This window comes from Prionailurus viverrinus, chromosome B1, assembly GCF_022837055.1.
Source record: "Prionailurus viverrinus isolate Anna chromosome B1, UM_Priviv_1.0, whole genome shotgun sequence".
Classification (NCBI taxonomy): domain Eukaryota; kingdom Metazoa; phylum Chordata; class Mammalia; order Carnivora; family Felidae; genus Prionailurus; species Prionailurus viverrinus.
In genome coordinates, this window is record NC_062564.1 from 153781200 (window position 1) to 153807338 (window position 26139).

General features: G+C 33.5%; 1 protein-coding gene across 2 annotated transcripts in view; it reads left to right on the plus strand.

The window, feature by feature from the left end:
• The first annotated feature begins 8583 nt into the window (after positions 1-8583).
• TECRL (trans-2,3-enoyl-CoA reductase like) overlaps positions 8584-26139 on the plus strand; it is a 122354-nt gene continuing 104798 nt past the window's right edge. For both annotated transcript variants that reach the window (XM_047856714.1, XM_047856713.1), the window contains exon 1: positions 8584-8817. In XM_047856714.1, coding sequence (XP_047712670.1) covers positions 8584-8817 — 234 coding nt within the window. The remainder of the gene's footprint in view (positions 8818-26139) is intronic.

Here is a 26139-nt window from a genome sequence, read left to right on the forward strand (position 1 = left end):
TTGTTTATTTTTATCTGACATTTTCTTATGATTAGAATGAACAATTGTTTTTTGGAAGGAATATTACAGAGTCAATATTATGTTCTCTGCAAGTCATATCAGGGGATACAAGGCATCCGTTTATCCCATTTTTGTTTATGTTAAAATATATCACTTATTGTGATGGCTGCCAAGCTTCTTCAATGAAATATCACATTTTTATTCTGTAATTAGTGACTACTTTATGGGAAGACACTTTAAAACTATGAGAATATCTTGTTTTATTGTCTATTGAAGATTTTTCCCTGGAAAAAAATTTGTGATGGTAGCAAAGTAGTATCTTTGTAATTCTATTGTTCCTTATTAGTTGGTTTCAACTGCAAAGAAATGCCATTCTTCACTATTTATATGATCATATATTCTCCTAGAATAAAAGATACTTAAACTTGATTTTTATATCGTCCTGATAAGTGATTCTCCTTATTCACCCAGTGTCACTCCATTCTTTCACTGGAGACAGACATGGCAGGGTTTAAGTAGGACTGTTTTTGACTGGATCTTTCTTCATAAATGTAATCAAAGAAATGTTTTGGTCCCACACCATTCTACCCCAATAGTGATATTGACTATACTTACAAACATAAAACTATATTTTATCAATCTCTTTATACTGTCTTAAGCATATTTTCTTGCTATTAATTAATTTATTCATTAAATTTTATTAAATGCCATTACTACACATTAGCTACTATGCTGTATTATTTCACAAATACATTAACTGAGATCAATCCTGAAATGTGAAGGAAATGTAATTCTTTTATAAAAACTGCATTGTATATCAAGTCAGAAGACAGAATAAAATGACTATTCAACATAGTGCAGTTTACTGTTCTTATATAGCAAATATAATGACCCTTCAGTGGCTACTTCAGTCCTTAAGAAAATTGCATAATTCCAGGTATCACTATGGCCCAATATAAATCCCAGAATAGTTGTGATCTAAGAATGGCAGAAAAGTGACTCATCGGGCAAATTTAGAGTGAATAAAAAGCCAGAGAAGTGTGAGCCTATGTGTTTTTCAAGGGACATTGTATCTGCTGTTTCATTAATAGTAAACCCTCCAAAGAACAGTACTGATTGCCCTGTCATCACACACACACACACACACACACACACACACACACACACACATTTGTATACAAAAACATATTCACATAGATGATACTGTGAGTGAAGAATCCCTAAGGTTTGAAAGTGTGCTTTTGAAAAATGTGTATGTGTCTACCATTTTTCAGTCACAAGCATTGAATGTAAAAGTAAATAAGAGTCCCCTAGCTATATATACTTGGCTATGTACCTGTATGTATGTAGTCATGAAAAGTGATACTGGGAAGCGATCAGGAACTTAGACTGGTTAGTGACCACTTTTTGACTATCACTTTGGTCAATTTACTTAAACTCTCTCTCTCTCTCTCTCTCTCAGTTTCTGCAATTAGGATAAAAACCACCCTATCCAGTTGCTATGTGGATAAGCATGGAGTACACTGCCTGGACCATAATAAGTCTGGCATGAATGAGCATTGGCTTTTATTCTGTGAATACCACCTACTTCAGCATTGATGTAACCTTTTCTAAGTAGATTAAATTATGTAAATATTGTGGTGTAAAATGCATCAAAATGAAAACAATATGACAATCCCACAGAATCATAAAATAAGATGGTGTTTCAAATATTGATAGTCAATCATTCTGCTTCCAGTTGAAAATGCACTTCAAACATCTCATTTTTAAGGATTTGTTTTACATGTGCATTTAAATGATGAGGATAGTTAATACCCTCACTCTGTACTGCCTCATTCTCATCTCTGTGATGTACTTTAGGTTTTCGTGAAGATCTATGAAACCAAAGAAGGGCACCTGCCTCAATCTCCCACCAGAATGAAAAAAGCAGCTGCATGTAATAAAAAATAAACAAAGTTCTCAATTCTCACACTGAACCTTAAATTTTTGTGTGACCATGGTTTCCCCACAACCTACCAAAGTAGAGGAAACAATAATTGTATAGGAATTGTTCAGTCCTTCTTTGAACTTTGAGGGAAAAAGGTCGATGGTCCACACCATTCCTGACAGAGAATTCCTGAAAGAAAGAGGCATACTTATGAGCTTGGCTCCCAAAATAAAGGGTGGCCTGTGTCACCACACATCACAGAACAACTGCAATCTTAAGACAGGCTCTGGGGAAGGACAGGCCTGAATGATCTGGAAACTCTCCAGGAATGATTCAAAGAACACAAGAGAGGGCCTAGCCAACTGCCCTAATAAAAGCACAGTCTGCAACGAAGGGGAGTGAAGCAGAGCTGAAGTAATGACTGAAATTGAATGGTTTGTGATAAGTTTGTAATTTGTATTAATAATCCAAAGGAAACATTTTAGTAAATAGCCATATCTAAATTTAAGAAAAATAAATAAATAAACACGGGGTGCCTGGGGGGATCAGTCAGTTGAGCCACTGACCCTTGATTTCTGCGATTGAGCCCCACATAGGGCTCTGCACTGAGGGTGGGACCTGCTTGGGCTTTTCTCTCTCTCTCTCTCTCTCTCTCTTTCTCCCCCCACCCTGCCCTTTCCCGCTCATGTGCACTCTCTCTCTCTTTCACTAAAATAAAATTTTTAAAAATATAAATAAATAAAGAAAGAAATAAAGAAAGAAATACAATAAAGGTAAACAGAAATGCATAGTTTGCTTGAAACCATGAAATTAAATTGTATCCCTCCTTTTCATTTTTCCTCTTCCATGGATGAATATTTTGATTTTACAAAAAATTTAAGCCTTGTACTCAAAAGATGAGACTTTGTTTTACTCAAATTTCTTTATAAAAATTAAATCTCAGACCAACGGATGTGCCTTTCAGAAAACCATTAATTTCACCATAGCACTTGGTGAAGTAGAGATATTTGCACTCCAGTCTGATTTAAGAGTAACATCACAGATTCACAAGCATTACTTAACTGTCCAGTAGTATTGTGAGGGAAAACTATTATGGAGATTCTATTTCTTCTTTTCTCTTATGGCTGATTTTAAACAGGAAACAGTCTTTTAACTATTATTTGGATACAGTGTACTGTTACTTTCAGGTGTGGAATTGAATGATTCATCACTCACATACTGGAATTTCAATTACAAAACTTGAAAAAAAGAAAAATCAATCAATAAATAAATATGACTTAGAAATCATAGTCATAAAGGTCATTAGAGATCATCATGAGAATGTACTCATTTTGTGAACGTTCATTATAACTACTGTTGAGAGAGGTTACCTAGTGTAGCCAATATCACACAGCTCACTCTGGCAGAGTTAGAATAAGAATCCACATCTCTTTCTTTAATACCAGACCTCTTCCCCCTACATTTCACCCACACTGCCTTTTTGAATACAGCAACTAGGATTTGTTTGTAATTTGAACTGATTCATTTATCATTATTTTTTTTACTGATAATTGGTTTAGATCAGCTATCCTAATCTGTTGGTCAAAATGTAAAATGGAAACTTTATAATAACACCTGCTTTGCTCTTATGTCCCTTTACTTCTATTACAAGTGATTTATTTCATGTGGCCAAAATAGTTTTTCAGTTACTATGTATATTTTTTCATTTATTATGTATTAGTTGAAATGTTAATATCAGTGGTTTCAGCCACTTAGTAGTTTCAGGACTTTCAGAAAACTTGTATAATAGATCAGCATATAAAATATTATTTTGGGAAAGTTCATATCCTCTGGGGAGTCAGAAAACAATTTATTTTTGTATTACTAAGGTTCTTCCTATCTGCTTTTGGCTTGCTGATTCAGAGCCCATTTCATAGTTCATTGGTATCACTAAAATTGGGAAAGTTGGAGAAAAAATAAGACCATATAAACTTCACAGGGGAAGAGTATAATATGCTTGCAGACATTTGTTGGTGTTAATGGAACTAGGTTAGAACACTGCCTGTTACTGTGATTATTATGAATAAATTCCATTTTCCTGTGAACTAGTATTATAACTACTCAGGTTTAGAAAGGTAGAAGATAACATAGGGAAAATCCAGGTAATCTGTAGCTTAGTGATAACTTTTTAGATACCACACCAAAAGCATGATCCATGAATGAAGAAAAAAAAAAAGATAAGCTGGGCCTCAATGAAATTGAAAGCTTTTACCCTGCAAAAGATAATGTTAAGAGAGTGAGAAGGTGAGCCACAGACTGGAAGAGTTTTGGAAAACACGTATCTAATAAGGGACTTATATCTAAAATATACAAAGAGCTCTTAAAACTCAACAGTAAGAAGAAAAATTACAAATTGGACAAAAAATCTGAACAGACATTTCACCATAGAAGATATATAGATGGCAAATAAACGTAAAAAACGGTGCTCCCCAAAAATGTTTCACATTTGCCATTAGAAAATTGCATATTAAAACAATGACATACTATGTCACACCTATTAAAATGGTCAAAATCAAAAACACTGACAACATCTTCATCAAATTCTGATAAAGAGATGGAGCAAGAGTAACTCTCATTTATTGCTGGTGGGAATGCAAAATCGTACAACCACTTTGGAAGGCAGTCTGATAGGGTCATATAAAGCTGAACATAGGCCTATCATTCCATCCAGGATTAATACGCCTAGTTACTTGCCTCAATAAATTAAAAATTATATTCACACAAAAACCTGAACATCCATGTTTATAGCCGTAGCCAAGATGTCCTTCAATAAATGGATGAATAAATAAACTGTGGTATACCCATACACGAAGGGATTGTTCACACACACCCACACACACACACACACACGAGACAGAGAGAGAGAGAGAGAGAGAAATCAAACTATGAAAAAGTGTGGAGGAAACTTAAAAGCCTACTGCCAAATGAAAAAAGCCACTCTCAAAATACTACATATTATATAATTTTAATTAATGATATTCTGGAAAAAGTGAAACTTTGAAGATAGCACCAAGATCAGTTGTGACCAATGGGTTTGGAACAGGGGAACAGTGGAGGTTGGAACTCAGAACATGTTCAAGTCAGTGAAGCTATTCTGTATGATCTTATCAAGGTGGAGACATGACTTTATACATTTGTCAAAACTCAAAGAACTGTAAAACACAAAGACTAAGTATGCACTTTAATTAATAAATATCTGTCAATATTGGTTCACTTGTAGCAAAATTCCACACTAATGAAGAAATTGTGTTGCAGAAGAGGAAGAGTATATAGGAATTCTGCACATTCAATTATGTATTTTTTCTCTAAACTAGAACGGCTCCAAAAAATTAGCCTGTTAATTGCTTAAAATACCCTAATATTTTAAAATGGTACTTCAAATGGAAAACATACTGAAATGGGTAACTTTCTGTCAAAAATGAATGAAAAATATGGAGGTAAAGAACAATAGTATCTTAACTCTTCTCCTTCACACTTTATTATAAATAAATGCAAGTAGAATAAAGGTTCTGATTTGAGATTGCATCTTTTTGTAATACTTTTTTTTTCTATTTTAAATATATTTTAAATTGAAATCTAGTTTACAAAGTGATATTCTAGGTCTAGTATTAAACAAATATTAATTAAGGGTGTTATTTTTATTATGATCTATTTAACAATAATCTTGTGAGAACACCATAGCAAATATAAATCACTTTATTTTTAAAACTACTTCCAAAATACATAATGAAATAATAAGTAGCATAATATCTAAAGTGATTTTTATTCTCTTCCAAAATTTTTAACTTGAGTGATTGACACAGATGAAAATCTGAAAGTTTCTTATTTTAAATGTCTTTCACTTCCATTTTTCTCTTTATCTATTCCTTATTTTATGTGTTGGGATGGGTGTGTATTTATTTTATACTTTTCATTTTGGAGTAATTACAAAAACATTGAAAAGGAGGTACAGAGAGGTTTTTCTGTGTGTGTACTTTTACCCAGCTTCCCCTAATTTTAACATCTTAGATACCAATGGTATATTCATCAAAATTCAGAAATTAGCATTGATACAACACTATTAATTAATGTACAAATGTTATTCTTACTTCACAGGTTTTTCCACTGATTTCTTTTTCTGTTCCAGGAAACAGGACACCATTGAATTTTTTAGTCATGCTACCACAGATTCTCTTTTGATCCGTTACAGTCTCTCAGTTTTTCCTTCTTTTTCAAATTCTTGAGAGTTTTTCAGAATAGTAAGTATTTTGTAGACTGTGTCTCAATTTGTGTTTGTCTTGATTTTTCTCAAGGTTAGACTGAGGAAGTGAACTTTTGAAAGAGTACCACAGAGGTGAAATGTCTTCACCTCATATCATTGGGTACATGATATCACCATGACTTTTCATGGTGATCTTAAACTTGGCCTCTTGGTTAAAATGCTCTCTACCTTCCAGTTTTCTCCACCATAACGTTTCTATTTTCCCTTCCATTCATTATTTTTGTAAGTGTGTCACTAAGTGAAATCCACATGCAGGAAGAGAGTATCTACATATACTATCTGGAATTCTTGTGTAAGGAAAACCCACCTTTTATCTTTATTTATTTATTTATCATTTATTCATAACAGTATGGACTCATGGATATTTATAATGTTCTTTGAGTTAGAATCCATTATCATCAGCATTTATTTTCTCACTTGTATTTTTCCAACTTTGGCAATGGGAGCTCTTTCAGTTCAACTCCTGTGTCCTTTAGACTACTCCTTTTTTAAAATAGAAACTATATCTGGAGTGACCTACAGGATGTTTAGTCATTTTAGTATAAGACGGTAGTTCACCTGAGCATGCTATTAGCATCACCCCATTCTGCTACACCTTTAAGATACATTTACTGATTGTTTGTTTAATATATATTTATTGGGCACCTAATGTGTACCAGACACTGTGCTAGGCACTGTAGATAGATAGATTAAGGGATGAATGAGATCAGAAATATAACAAGGTGCTGATGATGCAGATCCTACAGAACTTCGCGGAGAACTTTGGAGTTTTTGCTACATAAAATAGAAAGACTCTGCAGTGTGTTGAGCAGATTATTGCAAGGTCTGCTTTTGCATAGAGCCTGATCAATCTAGCTGCTATATTAAAATGATAATAGATCGGCCAGTATTCACACAGAAAGACTAGTTTGGAAAAGCAACACAGGTGAGGTTGATGCTTTGAAGGTCGCTGTGGGATGGTGAGAAGACTGTGTTCTGGGTTTCTAATGGATTATATCTGAGCTGTGGGAGAAAAGGGATGAAGTGTTGTGCAACTTGGGTGGTGAAATTGCACAACACGTGTGTATGTGTAACAGGCACACAAACATATATATATTTTTGTCTTCTCTGTGTTTAAAAGATTACATATTGAATGTAATGGTTGTCTAGAATATGAAAATGATAACTGCACAATGTGTAAGTGGATCTTCATTGCATAATGTTTGGTCACAATTAAAAATCATTATGTTATTTTGTTTAATTATAACAGTAAATATTAGCCATATATATATATATATATATATATATATATACACACACATATATATTCACTTCTCTATAATTCTGGCCACTTGACTCTTCATGTCTTCATTGTAAATAACATCTCAGAATATTTTCCTGTAATATCCCTTTGAATCAGTGACAATATATTTTGGATACTTTTCACTTGTTTCTTCACCACATATATAGGTATCCAAGTGCTTTGAGTCTTTTCAACAAACCCCTTTTTCCAGGTTGTTTAACATTCTTCATTGTTTATAATGATAGTATTTGAATTTGTCATAACTTAGTGCTGTGGTAAATGTAATGTTTAGTATTAATTTTTTATATAAATTCAAAGATTTGCCAATAACATATAATGTTTAGAAATGTTAAAATGAGATTTACTTATTTTTCCTTAAGTTATAAAATTGCTTTCTACGTATTCCAATCTCATGGATGATATTCCATCTTTCTATTCCCTGTACAGTGAAGAATTCATCCTTTTTGTAACATATATATGTTTATTTGTATATATAATTTATATTATATTGTGCTATATAACATTTAATATTTATATATTAAATATATATTTATATATTTATATTTATTTATATATATTTAAAACATGCCACAAATCTTTCTCTTAAGCAACACTTATAAAAAATTTTGTTATGTAATTATGTACTAGGTGTTTTTTAATTTATCTATAAGATATCCCTATGCTAATTTTAAATACACCTAAATGTGAATGTGTCAGTAATAATATATTTGTTTGAGGTGCATGCAGAATTCAGAGATAAAAACTCTATTCTTTTCTTGCTTTGGAATTTCAGATACTAGTGGCCATATTAAGAAGCAGAGATAAAAGGAGAAAGCAAGAAATAATTGGAATGCTGGTAAAGTAATCCTCTACACTGCAGCAATTTACAATAGTGTGTTATATATAGAAATAGATCAGTCATTGTTTTCAAGCCTGCTAAATAAAACTGAACTCTTGGAATGGCATGGCACTTGACCTTTCCTGGTTTCACCCGCAGTATTTAAACTGGTGCAAAGGGAACACACTGGCAAGTGTCTTCTGTTGACATGACAGATTCTCCTGGTAGTTCACACAATGTTCAAAAGGCACAAGTCCCTTGCTTCAGAACGCAAGAGAGAAATATTTTCCAGAGGAGCTACACGGTCCATCCTGAAGAATGACTTGAGAAACTTCCACTGTTTGTCGCATTTTGTGCTCTCAGCGGGCCCTCTAAAATCAATTCCAGTAGTGAAACATTCAAAAACTACGCACTTTGAGATTGAAGTACTTGATGCTCAAACAAGAAAGCAGATATGTATTGTGGATAAGGTAAGTTATATTTGTTCACTTAAATTTCTCTTATCTGCACCAAAGATTATTGGTCACTTGATTAAACGCTGACGAATTTGTATCAAAACATAGTCCTGACTTTTAACGTTAGTTTTATGATGAGTAGGATACATACTTCATACATTATTTCAGTGGAAGATATTCATAGTCAGTTTAAATAGTAGCTAATTATTATGTCTGTTTTTTCTGTTAAGGTGGACCACTGTCGAGAGGTAAAATTTCCAGTGCTCAGCTTCTCAGCCTTCACAAGAAAATTTCCCTAGGTTTTTCTCTCTGTATACTTCATTACGTATTCAAATTATCATAGAGTTTATTAGTGTTCACAGAAAATAGCAAGCAAAAGGCGACAAACTTACTAAAAATGATATTTAGCATATATGATACAGTCTAGTCATTTAAAAATTGTTTAGAATTCATTGTCTTGAAAAATGAACACCTCACTTTTTATTGAAAGTTTACTTATTTCAAAATTACAGTGTTTAAATTCCTTAAAAAAAGTCTCGCTTAACATGTTAAACATTTTTATATTCACGTCAAAGATGTTTCATTCAGAAAAGATAAAATACATACTTCCTGGGTTAGAAAATTAACACATAAATATACGTGTACATCATGGATATACGTATGTGTATACAATATTTCATCCATTGTATGTTTTTCATTGGCTTGAAAGGTCACTAGTAGTTTAATTTATTGAGAAAGATTGATGTCTTTTACAACAATATATTTTCATTTATTTTGCTATACAGACATGTCAAATAAGCTTTTTTCTATTGTTCTAAAAATAAAATTCGGTCACTGATTTCATTTAACTATACTCCAGCTATGTTTCTGGGTAAGAGGGAGAGACAAAACTGTTCCTGCTTTTAATTGCAGAAGATCATACGTACTTTCTCACTTAGTAATTGTAAATCTATGACCAACCTATTAGCTAGTAACAGTAACTTTTATTTACATATGGAAATAAAAGATAAAGAACTTTACAAGTTCATAAAGTTCATGAGTGGAATGCAAGAGATTCAAAACTATTTGTATGGAATTCCAAATCACATTATTTTTCAATACTACCACTAGAGTCATATATAAATGAATATATATTGTGGTAATAGAATTTTAACATAAATTTCATGCATGTTGTAATTTACTTCTATTTTAATACCTCAATAAGGTTTTTGGGTTTTTTTTTATATCATACAAGACTAAGACAAAACAAAACAAAAAATCACCCAGAGGTTACTGATGTTTGTATTATTTCACTCTTAAAAATTTAAAACTCACCAGAAAAATACAATTAAATTAAAGGAAAGAAGGTAGTGAATGGATACTGAATTGGTCAAGGATTTTCAAAGATCAAGATTCTAAAATGAGACTGGCTTTTGTGTCTTTTCTGACTTGTGTCTAAACCTTGATGCAAAATCCATCTCAGAGTAATGAGAAACCGCTAATGGGCTGCTAATTATTTTTTCCCATATATTTAAATTTTGATATTGAGATTGTATTTGAAGGTAAGAAATGGGGGTTTACATTTTCAATTATTAATTAAATTGTGAAAAAAATTAAGCATGCAGAAAGCCAATATTCTTTAGAGATAAAGATTTGGTTTAGGAATTTTGGTTTAAAGGCAGACAGTCTCTCTGCTGTCTTGTTACCCCTCCTTTGTGGTCTATTCAATAAACTTCTATCTCCTTTAAAAAGAAAAGGAATTTTGGTATAGAAATTTTGCTTACATTTCAGTAATTCTTGTAATTGCACTACCAGTAGCAAACCTTTAGGGAAACTCAGTAGGCCACATAGGGGATTATTTCTGGATTCCTCACCAGCCTTTATTGCACAATTAACACCAGATGATGTGGAAGTTAAAACATCCAAGTCTTTGACTTGTCAGTAAAACTGGATTTTGTTTAGTCTTGTTTTAGTTTGGTAGCTTGATAAATTGTCCCAACAATGCAAGACATTTAAAAGAAAAAAATCTGGATTAATTCACATGTTTTTGCTTCATGATTCCTAAAAGTTCAAATCTGTAAATATGAGAAAGATTGATTTTGTTTATTGTTCAGGATACTGTTTTGCCTACACAAAGTAACAGCTATCTTAGCAGTAAGGTCATGTTAAGTGCCTTTCATTGTACTTGGCTCTACTCAACATACTAAATAAGTATTGCTTATGACAGTCCCTATCTTTCAGTAAGCACTGTGTTACAAAGCAGTAAAAGTTAAAAGTCATGGACGTTGGAATTAAATATATCTGGACCAAATCCCTGCTGCATCAATCATATTTATCAAGGTGCAGAAAACTCTGACATGCTGATCACCAGGACCCTTATTTAGAAAATAGGTGAATAAAATTTGTATGTAAGCTTGGAATGAAAACTAAAAATAATATATGTAACAAATTTGTCATGATGCCTTGAACACAATATATAAACTAATATATATATATATATATATTAGTTTTAATAATCACTTGGAGAGATGAATTTAATGTGTATAAATGTAAAAGAAAAAATAAATGATGAACTTGTAATACTGGCAGAGTTTAAATTTGACTCCTTGATAATTGCCCATTGACATGATTTCTTATAATGCATAGATTAGATATAAATATTCAAATAGTTTGAGCAGAATATATGTATTTTAGTAATATATGCTGACCTCTAGTAGAAAGTTAGTTTTCATCTAGATACTATAATTTAAACTTCCATATAGACAATGTATCTACTAAAGATATTCATGAAACAAAAACATCAAAAGAATTCCTGGGGTTAAAGAAAATATACTGAGTCATGTTCTTTTACTTAATATCACATACACATGTACATGCACGCACACATACACACACACATATGCATGCATAGACACATGCCTGCATGCACACACACACCCCCAAACAAGCAAAAACCTCTTGCCTTCACTATCTTCTCCAGCTTCTGCTTTATTTCTATGATTACTTTCATCCTCTTCATATTGTCTATCCACATTTCTCTTTTCATTCGATCCTAAAACTACTCCATTTAGGCATTTGCCTCCATACCTTTTCAGTTTGATTTTGCCACAGCAAAAAACTCCTTGCTAAAATCCAAAGGTCAATTCTAATGCTTTATCTTAGCGTATCAGCAACATTTGCCACTGATAGGCACTTCTTCCTCTTTTGCTATATGAGTTCAGGATAATAGACATATTTAAAAAAAAAACAAACTTATTTCATTGCTTCTCCATTTTCTCTTGCTGCTTCTTCATCATCTGACTTACTAGGTGTGGACTGTCACCAACTCAGTCATTGAAACTTCTCCCAATATTTACTCATTTACCTTTTTGAATCCCATAACTTCAAATATTATCTATTGATGACTTATATATTATATATAACTGTAGCTTATCTTTTTCTCCTCAACTGTCAATCCATTTATCTATGTATGCATACATCTCTGTATGTATCTCTATCATCTATCTATCTATCTATCATCTATCTATCTATCTATCTATATTTACCTATGCATCTATCTATGTATCTAGTTATGTATCTACCCACCCATCTATCTGGATGTTTACTAGGAATCTCAAACTTAGTATATCTAAAATTGAACACTTGGTCTTACCTCAAAATTTTATCACAGAGTTTCCGAAGTCAATAAGTGGCAACTGCATCCTTCGAATACCTCAAGTCAAACACTTAGAGGCATCATAACTCATATCTTAATCTCATACCCCACATATAATCCATCGTCTCAGTGATACTTTCAAATATATCCAAACTGACACATTTTCACCACCTCTACTGCTAGCGCTCCTAAATCTTTCCTCTGTTTCTGTTCTTAGCACTTTCAGTATATTCCTTACATAGTAACTAGAGCTATCAGGTCAGATCATAACATTTGCTTCATAAAACTAGTCAGTGTCTTATTTGGGTCCACTTAATTGTCACTTTTTCTTTGGGAGAATTTGCTGACTACTTATTTAAAGTGGTAAAATCTGCCAATATTCTCTATTACCCTATCCTGTTCTATTTCTTTACTACAAGTTATTACCATTTAATATACTGTTTATTTTCCCTTTTTTTCGTTTTGTTTATTATTTGGCCTACCCTGTTTTTCCACCTTTGCAAAATCAGGGATCTGGTTTTGTTTTGTTATCATTCCTGTATCTGCAACATTTAGAACAAATATAAGTGTTTAACCAAAATGTATTGAATAAATTATACCTGTTCAAAAGTTTTGTGGATTTCACAATGCACTCATATTTAGCAGTGATAGTTTTGGCGTGAAGGAGTAGGATATTTGAAAATACTTTTTTACTGTTCTCTAAATCAAAATATCATTAAAATAAATATAAATATATTCACAGAGAAAGACATTTGATTAAACCATTTCACTAAATGCCCAAATTCTTCTGGGTTTTCTCCCCCCAGAAAGATGTATAGAATTTAACTTTGTATTAGTGTATAATTTACTGACCATCATATTCTGATTATAAAAAGCTAATAAGGTTTTTATAAGGCAGACAATACAGATGGGGCTATTTATTTAACTAATTTATTTATAACCCATATGTAAGTAAAATAATATGACTAATGTAGGATGAAAAGATGGAGAGCTGGTAGCTGAATTAAAATGTAAATATCATGCTTGTTTTTATTGGAACATAAAAAATATATAAAAAAATAATTTTTAAAACTTTAACAGTGAGTTATTTTCAGTTGCTCACTATCCCTGTCTCACTTCTATTTTGTAAAATGTCAAAAGCTTATCTAGTGATATATTGATGGTTCAAGAGCACAGCAAGAACTTTAAAAGCTAGGATTGATAAATGTTCCCAATATCCCATACTTTTCTCTTTAATCTTTTCTCCAAGGAACTTGACCTCAAGAGCCCTCTTTCTCCTATTATTTTATTTGCTTTATGTCAAAACTCTAAAAAGCATTTTAAAAACTACTTATAGGAGTGCACTTGTTGTGATGAGCACTGGGTGATGTATGGATTGTTGAATCACTATATTGCGCACCTGAAACTAATAGAACACTGTATGTAAGTAAAAAAAAAAAAGGCTGTATAAATAAAAGAAAGCACTCAGTAATTCTCCAATCCTTCTAATGACAAAAATATCAGTTTTAACCAGAAAATAGTAGAGGAGAATTATAGGGTAGATAGACTAACTAAAAACTTCACTTTTGATATTCTAGTTAGAAATTTTGAAAATACTTAATTTCTAATATTGTCATTTTTAATACTTTACCTTGGATGGCATGCAACTTAGCAAATATATGTCTCAATTCATTCATTTGCAAAATGAGAATGGCATTTGTCTTAAAATATCGTCATGGCAGCTTTCACAATTTCATGTGTATAGAAATGACAAGATCTTTTTCTTCCACTCCTCTCCTTCTTCCTCTCCCTTCTCTTTCTTCATCCTCTTTCCTCCTCTATCCTTCCCCTCTTCCTTCCATCCTTGTCCCCGTTTTCTTTCCTTCCACCTCAGTCCCCTTCCTCCCATTTCTTCTTAGAGCATGTTATAATTGAAAGGGTATGGGCTTTGAATTCACATGGAATAGAATTTTAATATGAATCTGATTGATTTTACGTTTCCTTGGACATAATCCAATATCTCTGCCCTTTATTATAATTTTCCGTAAAATGATTTAGGTATTGTTATCCATCCGTTTATAAAGGAAGAACGGTGGTACAGAGATCTGAAATGAAGCACTTAGTGTGTTATTAGAATCAAGCTTTGAACTGGCCAATATTTGTTCTGGGCTTTGCTCTTAACTGCCATACACTACCACTTGACATATACTAATGACTTTCATTAGCCCAAATTCTCACGTTCTGTTTTCATTTCATGACTGGGACAGGACATCTGACTTCCCATACAGACAATATGTTTCAAGACAGAAATGCTATTTTCTTTTTTTTTTTTTCATTTATGGTCTCTCTCTCTCTCTCCTTTCTCTCTCTCTCCCTCTTTCCTTTCTCTCTCTCTCTCTATTTTTTCTTTCCCCTATGTTCATCTGTTTTGTTAGAGGTGCTATTTTTGAAAGATGTCTACTTCCCTTCCATTTGATACAAAAGAAAGTTCCAAAGTATTCTTCAGTTTTTTTTTATATACAGACATAAAATAACATTAATTAACATTCAAACCTAGAAATTAAAAGTACCTTTGAAGTCTCTATAATAATAAATGAAGCAACAAATATGCAAAAAGTGTTTATATCATTAAAAATTAAGAAATGAAAATGGATTATTCCTCTACAAAGAGGGGTTTAATGTAGTCATTTTCTGTGAGTCCTGAAGAGCCTCAATGCCTACTCCTCTCTTTGCATACACTTCAGAATTCCATAATACAACATGCACGTCTTATTTCATAGAATCAGTGTATTTGATATTAATATATTTTAAATCATCTGCCCTTAGATTTCTCTCAGAAAAAGTAGTCCTACCATATTGAACAAATGCATACTGTCATGACAAGAAATGTAGTGTAGAGGTTTATGCTCAGAAGTCAGACATACTTGTGTCTGCAGCTGAGCTTTGCAAATTATTAATATTTTATCATCTTAACATGTTGCCTAACTACTCTGACTCTTGCTTTTCCATGTAAGGTAAATATCAAATCAAAATACAGTAAATATCTATCTTCCAGGAATATCTAGGACTTTTATATTTGTGAAATGTGCAAAATATACCACCATGTACCACATTATTGGTTTTCTGTAAATTAAAGCTGTATTTTAGATAATGGCAGTATGTAAGTAATATTATTATTCCATTGGCACAGGAAAATAATTGAATTAATACTTTTTGGCTGTGACTATGACAATTTAGTCATTATATAGTAACAAATATAAACTATTATGTGTATTCCTTTAAATTATGTCTACATTTTTCCATTTTCTAAATATATCACCATGTAAGAAAACCATTTTTGTTTATGGGCAAGCTATAAAGAAGATGTCATTTTATCTTCTGTAAAATACGAGATGCAATGACACTCTTTTTAGAAGGTCAACATAGATGAATAAGTTTTAGAGGATGCATCTTGAAAAAAAAGAGTTGAAATTTACCAGATTCAGCGTTTCTCCAGCTCTATGTTTTGCCATCTTATAGTGACCATTTATTAACTCAATAAATATCTGTTAAGATATTTGTCTAGTTTTCTATTATATGTTTGAGATAATGCATTAACTCAAACAGATGCAATTCCTGTTCTCATAGATTCTATACTCTCCGGTGGAAGCCAAACACTGTACAAGTAATTTTAAGTGCAAAGATACCTACACAGTGAGGGGGGGGGAATGGTAGTTTGGGATAGTAAACAAAGGGAGGTAATCTGTGAAACAGCAGAATCTCCTTGGAGAAATTATGTTAATATGTGGCCCAGACAGTAGATAAGATGGAAGAGAAATAGGGGCATATGACAGATAAAGGAGGTAGAAAGAACAAGACTTGTTTGGTTGTGAAGAATGAAGGTTAGGGAGGATGCAAGTATGATGTTGAATTGCTGTTTAAACTACTGGGATCCTAAGAACAGTATAAGTTATTAAGTCCTTTATGTGTTTTTGTTTATTTGTTTGCTTGCTTTTCTTTCTTTTTCAAGTTTTTACTTGAATTCTAGTTAGTTAACATACAGTCTGATATTAGTTTCAGGTTTAGCATTGTTTGCTTTCTTATTTTTGGTGCAGACAAGTACAGAGGCAGGTAGGAAACAAGTACTCAGTTTTGCTCATTTTAAGTTAGAGATCTCCGTGAAATACCCAAGAAGAAATAACTAGTAGGCATTTGGGTGTGAAGATGTAGGACTCAGGAGAGTGGTCATGATTCAATATGTTGACTTGGGAATTAGAAATGTGTAGGTGATCTTTGAAGCCATTACAGTATAGAAGAGAAAATTTCAAAAGAACAATATAATGAATAAAGGAAAGAACCAACTATAGAGGCCTGAGGAATTCCAATATGTAAAGATGTTAAATAAAGGGAGGTTTGAAAAGGAAACTAAGAGAAGTTTCCAGAAGGACAGCAGAAAGGTAACTGCTTCATCACAGAAGCCTAAGACAGAATATTTGAGTGAGAAGGGAAAGATCAGTAGATGTGACTAAAAAGCACAAAGAAATACAATAAGTATCCCTTGAATTAAGTGGTATAATGCTCATGTTTAGTTTAATTAGATTGCTTTAGGTACAGTGATTTGGGGGGAAACCCAGTCTAGAATGGGGATGACAGTCAATGGGTAACAAGAAATTTGACTTTCCTAGAAAAGCGTTCTTTTATAGGCAGCAAAAGTCTTGAAAAACTTAAGTGTTTCAAACTCTTCATTCTTCAACTCTATGTTAACTCCTATGTAGTCCAATTCACATACTTTGGGTTACTGTTTACCCCTTCTTTATTACTCCATTTTTCATCAATCTATACTACTCACCAATCCCAAAATAATATTGTAATTTCCATTCCTTGAGTTTGGGTAAAATTTGATCCCTCTGCCTAGAGTGTTCTGTTACAATCTTCTGTCTAATTCACAACCATTCCTCATGATCAAACTGAAATGACAACTTCTTTCTGTGCCACTTATGATCTAAAAGCAGATGTGTTATTTGTCCCAGAAACAGTTGATTGAAATTTCCACTATAGAAGTTATATAGTCTAGTCATTGGAAATGAGCATTTGTAAGCTATCTTGACAACTTGAAAGAGTAATTTTGTGTTTGTTCAAACAAATAATTTTTTAAATGAAAATTGTAAATAGTTCATCAGTATTTCATTTTTCTAGCAATTTATTTTCATTGTATTTTACAAATGTATCATAGAATTTTTTTAAGAAGTGATGTTTTATCCTACATAGTTGGGAAGCATTGAACTAGAGGACATGGGAATGACCTAAATGCTATTATACAATAAATATGCTTTGGATGCAAAATTAGTACATGTCATATCGAGGCTCCTCTTGGATTTTGTTCTAAAAGTGTAGGTTCTTTACAGGTAAGATAAAATAATAATGCTCAAATATTTGCATTGTAAATATAGAAGAAAAATTATAGCTGAAATGACATGCTTTTAGATCAGTGAAAGTGAATAATATGGGAGTTTAACACAAATTATATACTAAGGTGGCTAGGGAAACGATACTTTACCATCTGATAGAGGTTTAAGCATGAGGATGAGAAATAAAGCTAAAGTGACTGGAAAGAGGCACCCAAAAGGATTTTATTTATATATTTATATACAATTGTATTTATATAATGATTGTTATATATATATATATATATATACATATATATATGTATATATATGTATATATATATATATATATATATATATATATATATAACAATCAATTAGCAAAGGTGGGCTAGAAAGAACATCCCAGGAAGAATTAACATACTAAAAGTATTACAATCTCAGATTTCAAGATATACTACATAGCTGCAGCAGTCAAAACAGTAAGGCAATGGCACAAACATAAACACAGATCAATGGAACAGAACAGAGATCCCAGAAATAAGCCTATGACAAAGGAGGCAAGAATGTACAATGAGGAAAAGACAGTCTCTTCAATAAATGGTTTTGGAAAACTGAACAGCTGCATGCAGATTAATGAAACTGGACCACTTTCTCACACCATACACAGGAACAAACTCAAAATGGATTGAAGACCTAAATGTAAGACCTGAAAACATAAAACTCTTAGAAGAAAACATAAACAGTAAACTCTTGGACATTGGCCTTACCAATGTTTTTTTTTGGATCTGTCTGCTCAGGCAAGGGAAACAATTAGGACTATGCCAAACTAAAAAGCTTTGGCAACTGCCAGAGTCCAGCTCCAGCAGGTCCAGGGGTTCCCGAAGGAAGAACGACGTTGGTGAAAATAAAACAAAACTAAAATAAAAAACTAGAAAATAAAAAACTAAAATAAAAAACTAAAACTAGAATAAAAATGGACACAGACAACAGCAGTGTGTTAAACTGGCTGACTTATTGTAGTGAACGTGACATTATATATGCTAGTGATTTCCTTGTAACATATGTCATCTATGTTTTTCTAACATTACCTAATTTTGAAAATGTTCTTATGTGTAAACAACCTTTAAGAAATAACATGGCGATTTTCCCCTAACTTTCCCGCATACCCTTTGATTATAGATTCATTTCTTGCACTATTCTATTATGCATCTGTGTTTATCTATAATCTACAAAGCATTTGCTTTGCTGTTCTTGTGAAAGGACCTCCATTTCTCAACACCTCAAGTGGAACAGTTACAGGGACATGACCTCCCAACCACACGGGGCCAGAAGAACAATGTGTTTGCCTCAGTCCGAGGTGCCAGGAAGGGGCTGAAAAGGCCTTAGAAACCCATGCCTCATACATTCTCAGAGACACAATGCACCTAGAAACCAATGAACCATTCTGTACCTTAACCGACTAGGTTCAGTCATCATCTGAAATGCCTCCGGGGGGGCCAGGTGGGGCTATGGGTTGAAGTCACCTGTGCCCAGAGATACACTCCTTAGTTGCCGGAGTGAGGCTTTCAAATCCTTATGTCTCTCCTTTGTTGGCCTCCTTTGCTGGCAAACGCATGAGGCTATCCTTCCTGTAAGTAGAGGAGTCTCCATAGGGGATGGCAAGGGCTAAACCTAAGGCTGCACAATTTCTTGCGGAACCTTATTTTCTTCCCTAGTGGTTCTTTTCCCAGAGGGCCTGTCGAGGGCAATTCCCCAACAGACAATACCCCAGGTTGTTTTAAGGCCGAATTACCTAAAAGCGGGAGTGCAAGAAGCTTCCGTGTCGGTGGGCCACCTTGCAGTCACCAATCCGTCCACAGCCCAGGCTTTGCCACTTAGGCTGGGATAGCTCGGTTTCCAGCAGGCAACGAAACAAAAAGGCAACTTACTGAATGAAAGAAGATATATATAAATGATATATCAAAGAAAGGGTTAATATTCAAATACATAAAGAACTCCTACAATTCAATAACATAAAGCAAATAATCTGATTAAAATTGGTCAGAAGATCTTTTTCCCCCAAAGGAGCCATACAAATAGCCAACAAACACATGAAAATACGTTCAGCATCACTAATCATCAGAGAAATGAAAATCAAAATCACAATAAGGTATCACCTCAAACCAGTCAGAATGGTCAGTATCAAAAGGACAAGAAATAAGAAATGTTGGTGAGGATATGGAAAACGGGAAACCCTCATGCATTATTTGTGGGAATTTAAATTGGTGCACCCACTGTAGAAAGTAGAAATACCATACGATCCAGTAATTTTGCTATGGGGTATCTATCCAAAGAAAACAAAACACTAATTCACAAAAACATATGATGTCCTATGTTTATTGTAGCATTATTTGCAATAGCCAAGATCAGGAAGTGTCCATGAATAGATGAATGGATAACGATGTTGTATACACACGTACACACGTACACACACACACACACACACACACACACACACTGTAATAGTACTCAGCCATCAAAAAGAATGAAATCTTGGCATTTGCTGCAACAAGGATGAAGCTAGAGGGTATTATGCTGAGTGAAATAAGTGAGACAAAGATAAATGCCATGTGATTTCATTTATGAGAGGAATCTAAAAACAAAACAAAAGAAACAGAAACAGACTCATAAATTCAGAGAACAAATGTGGTTGTCACAGGGTAGGGGGATGGGCAAAACAGGTGAAGCAGATTACGATGTACAAACGTCTAGTTGTAAAATAAATAAGTCATAGGAATTAAAAGTACAGCATAGGAAATATAGTTAATAACATTATAGTATGTATGGTGACAGATAGTATTGATGCTTATTATGGTAATCATTTCATAATATATATAAATTGTCCAAATACTATGTTGTACACCAGAAAATAATATATATTGTATGTCAACTATACTTCAACTTATATATACATTACAAAACAATAGCATGAATGGTGTACAAAGAGCATCCCAGGAAGAAGAATTAGCATATTAAAGGCAAAGAAGCAGAACAGTAACAATAAGCCTTCTGGCCTACTGTAATTAAGTTCGTGATGTGATGTTGCAGAATGGAACAAACTGAGAATAGATAGTGTGGTTAGGACTGATGGTAGAGTCCCAGATGACTGCCTAGCATCTAGACTTTTTCTTTTCTTTCAGATCAGGGGTTAGTATTTGCCATTCAGCAAATTAAATCCGGTAACAATATGGAAGATAGAATGGGCAGTAGAGAGTCTGAAGACAGAGAGCTCCGTAAAACTGAGAAGCAAATCTCTTTTTAAGTTTATTTAGAGGGAAAGAGAGAGCAGGTATGAACAAGCGAGCAGGGGAAGGTCAGAGAGGGAGAGAAAAAAAATCCCAAGCAGGTCCTGTGCTGTCAGCCCAGAGCCCAACACATATGCTGGATACCAGGAACCATGAGATTATGACCTGAGCTGAAATCAGGAGGAGTTGGTCACTTAACGAACTGAGCCACCCAGGTGCCCCAAGAAGTAAATCTTTTGGGGAACTTACTCAGGACTGCCACATTTGGAAGGCAATGTAGTATCAAGGGCTCTGCTTAGGTTTTGAGGGTACTCAGCCACCCCTCACACTTAACAGCTTGTGACTTTGGGTGATGTCCTTATTTTCTTTTCCCTTAAATTTTATTGTGAGTTATCTCACTGGGGTCATCTGAACAAATACCATTGTCTACTAGGTTTTTCCGTAAGGAAATATCTATGGCACAGAGCCTTGAATAAGTAGAACATTCCTAAACAAATTGTAATCTACAAATGTAATAATAACATAAAATTTGGGGGAACCTGGGTGACTCAGTCGGTTAAGCGTTGGACTCTTGATTTTGGCTTAGGTCATGACCATGGTTCGTGAGTTTGAGCCCCACATGGGGCTTCAAGCTAACAGCACAGAATCTACCTGGGATTCTCTCCCTCTCTCTCTGCCCCTCCTCTGCTCACTCTCTGTCTCTCTGTCTCAAAATAAATAAACTTAAATTTTTTTTAAATAATAATCTAAAAATGTTTCACATCATTTAAGTATGTTAAAAGCTACAAAATAAAGGAAGGTTTAACAAAATTTTCAAAATGTAATAAAAGTATTGAAGTTACTTTTTTTCTTTTGGTATGTGTATATAACTCATATTTGGAGAGTAAGTAAAATAATTCAAATAAAATATAAATCAAAGGACACATCTTTAGGACACCATGGAAACTTTAAGAAATATATATATATATATATATATATATATACACATTTATTTCTAATTTAAACTTTACTGGACAACACCCTTTTTGTAACAAAGCAGAATAATTATGCAATAAATATACTGTAGCTCCTATCAAATGTGGTTACAGTCCATGTAGGTTAGAAAAAGGTACATATCTGGTACATTAGAATTGAATGTTGTATTAAAGGTAAAAGGAATATGATACTCCATTACTATTTCATTTCAGTTAAGTTTGGTTTAACAGGGATTTTGCTGTTTGAACTTGTAATGAATCAAGGCAATTTTCTGTATATAAACATGCTATGAATTGGGTGCCAGATGGTGAGCCAAGGTTCAACAACAGACCACAAGAGGTATGAAAATAGAGAAGTCTATCACCCACAGGTTCTGGAGTAAGTATCTACAGGCTTCAAGGAGCCACATGGGGAGGTGAGGGAAGACAGGGTACAGAGAAAGACAGGACCTAAGGCATATGCCTTTAATAGGGTCTGTGAGTAGAGTGCTAGGGGGTTCCTGGACTAAGGCCAAATTAGCCAATTCAAACCAAAAGAGGGGGATTTTGGTAAGCCCCAAGGAAGCCTTATCTTAGGGGCACATAAAGAGAAGCCATTGGGAAACAGGGGAAACCGCTGGTCCGAAGGGCTGCCGTAAAGTCATATCAGAGTGCATATTTACTTAGGACTATGAGGGCTGCTATCTTGGGCAGGTCCTTGTCTGAGGGGCTAATGTCAGGTTAAGGTCACTGCAGGCTGCTTGGTCAAACAAAACAGACGGCAGAACAGCAATATCATGAAGTAGCTTAGCTAAACTCTTGATAAAACCTGCAGATGAACATAGTGTATTAGTTCTTATGAAGTTCACGATGAAGGAATTCTTAGTCTTTTCATGATCTAACAGTTCAAACAAACAAAAAAAATAAAGATTATGCTTACATAATGTGTTTCTGGGAAATAATTTTGGTTTGGTATTTGGTATGCTTCTCTTTGATTTTTTTTTAAGAAATTATATTTTAGGCATATACCTTGTCCAGATTAACATTTTACTGTTACTTTTGGGTAGCCTGATAAAGAGCTATTAAAATCATCACATATCTCGTTGCTGTGATCTTAACGTTACTTAAGTGTAACATATTTTTCATCACTCTTTTTATAGGCCTTCCCGCTCAGAATTATCTAGTAACAACCCTCTTTCTTGTACTATTACTCATAACATTAGTATTTAACAAATGAGCGGTAATTTAAGGCAACATTGAGAAATAAACATTCCACTTTTTGTTTTGTTTTTTAATTATCTAAAGGCTTCAGGGAAAGAAGTCTGAAGGTGCAATATCACAGATAGTGAAAACTGATACTGATATCATATAAAGCCTTTTAATATCCTCACAACACAAATTTGTGGGCACACATTTTTGCTTCTTAACAACACAGAATATAGCTGTGATGAAATTTATATTTTTGCTAGAATCAGTGCAATGACAGAATGTAAGTTCCATGCAGTCCCAAATTATATTATAAAAAGTCAGTAATCTTAGATTTATGTATGTTTATAGATTTATGTATGTGTCTTACCTTCTGCTGTGAAAACTACGCTGTTTGCTTGGCTACATGATCAGAGCTCAAAGGTTTGGAGAGGCAACCATTGTTTGAAGGTGATAGTACTCTTAAACTGTGTTCAATTGATCATTACATTCCTATAAGAATATCTTACAAGGACATTATCCTAGAACATCATCTGCCTTTCTCTTCCCTCCCTCCTTCTTTCTTTCCTTCCTTCCTTCCTTCCTGTTTTTGTTGTTTTTCATATACGTTGAGGAATATCGATCTTCCACTGTAATGAACACTAGGAACACCAGCTTGAAAAACAAATCAAACCAAACAAAATATGTTCCTTCCTCTTCAGACATTCGCTATAATTTGATGGATAATCACATGTAAATAGTCCAACACAAGATAATATAATACAAGCCAAAACAGAGGAATGAACAAGGTGCTGACTGAGTCCAAGGGGATGATGTTCTTTTTTACTGCAGAAATTGAGAGAGGCTTTAGAAACCTCCTCCAGTTATAAACAGACCTGGCACACTGACGGATCATCCTGAGGATATCTCTAACAGTAAAGGGCAATCTCCTAAAGTAGAAATTATCTCTTCTAAATGCCTTATATCCTCAGCTTTTCAGGCTTTAACAGAAGGCATATGGCTATAGAGACACCTCTAGAGAATTTAAGAAGGAAGGCAAAGATGAATTCTCTACTCACTTAACAGTTTTCAAATGTGCAAACTTTTCGGGTTTCGTAACATTAGTATGTTATATTTTATTAGTGGATTTTTAAACTGACAGTCATCAAATAATTTCCAATCCCCAGTGATCTACTGGGATTCAACTAAGTAACCTGAACCCACCAGTCACCACATAAAGCCTATGAATGTCACACTCATTTATTTTCCTATAAGAAGTTAGTTCCCTTTTAGAAAGATTTATTGTAAACTGCCTACTACATCTACATAGAATATTTTATTTGAGAACTGATCTTAATCTTAAGTCAAGAATGTTGTACCTCTGCCTTCTTATAAACTCATCATTTTAACATCATTTTGGGTGAGGTGTAAATTATCATCTGTCTTTTTTCTTACTGCAGTTTAACTTTTCTTATCACACATTTTCACTGCTTCCAAAATAAACATTTAATATTACTTCATGTTTGGGTGGTTCTGACTTTGCAATTACTGGTTATTTGATTTCTTAAAAATAAAAATGTAATGTAATTATTCATTTCTTTTAGGAAAACATATGATGAATTATTGGCTATGCAACTGAGTTTGTCGATACTGGTCTGTGCACCTTTGAATAATATTTTTATTATCTGCTTCTCATTAACTTTATTTAATAAAATCCATTTATAACCTGAACTTAATTTCATAAGGACTTTAACATAGAATCCTGAGACATTCAGATGAATGCTACTTCTTTGGAACAGATAGGAAAATTCCAAAAAGCTTTCACTCTAAAATTCCTGAGAAACTGATTTTGCCTTAAGTTCTATTTCATGCAGAATTCTTTTAACTAGACATTATAAGAAGAACACAAACAGCAAGAACAGCCACAAACATTGAGCTCTTGACTATAAAAAATAAAATCTGCTTCATTTCAAAATGGGAAGAACAAATCAGGTGGGTTTTCTTTTTACAACTATAAAAACTAGATCCATAAATGTACTTATTTGTTTTTACTTTCAATCAGCATTTCTGGCATTACCCTGACATACTATCTTTGTAAGCCTTTGTTGGTAATAGAATTCCTAGGACTTAATGGCCCACGTATGTCATAATTTAAGTATGTAGGTACAATTTCACTAAAATTCCTAATTTTTTAGGTTATTTCTTTTTGGGTCTGTATTGTGCTGTTATAGACAGAAACCTGGACTAACCACTTAGCTTTGCTTCTGCACACAATGACATGATACCCCTTCTGCCAGATTACATCTCTTCTAATTACCCACATCATCCACCATCACATTCATCCTAAGAGGAAGGACCAACACGTGGAGTCCTATCATACATAATGCATGGGTGACGGAATGTGCTATTTTTTCAGATGCGCCCCTGCTGTTGCCTCATGGTTATTCATTTGGGAGACTGAAGACACCACACTCAGCAAGTGATTGCAAGATGATCGAAGTGTCTCTATCAGTAGAGAATTCATGTGTGGAGCTAATTATTTAATGAGCTGACAGTGAAAGTTTCGCCTTAACACAGTTTATCATTCTGCTTCAATTCTCTAAAATTTCTCCCTATTTGTACTACATTCAAGTAATCAGTAAAATCATTTTATTCTATACATAATATATCCCCTCTCTGAACTTTACCATCCTACTTCAAATCGTCATCGCTTCTAACATACAGACTGATCGACAGATACACAATATATGATACACAATATATGTAGCAAAACAGTAAATATAGTATAATTTGTATCACCTGTAATTATAGCCCATACATGTTCCACAGTATCACCAGATACTGGATTTGGAATTTGTTATTATAGATGAAATCATTTTATTTTTGCGTTATCATTTTGTCACCTAGAGTCTGTTAAATTTACAGAAACCAGATCG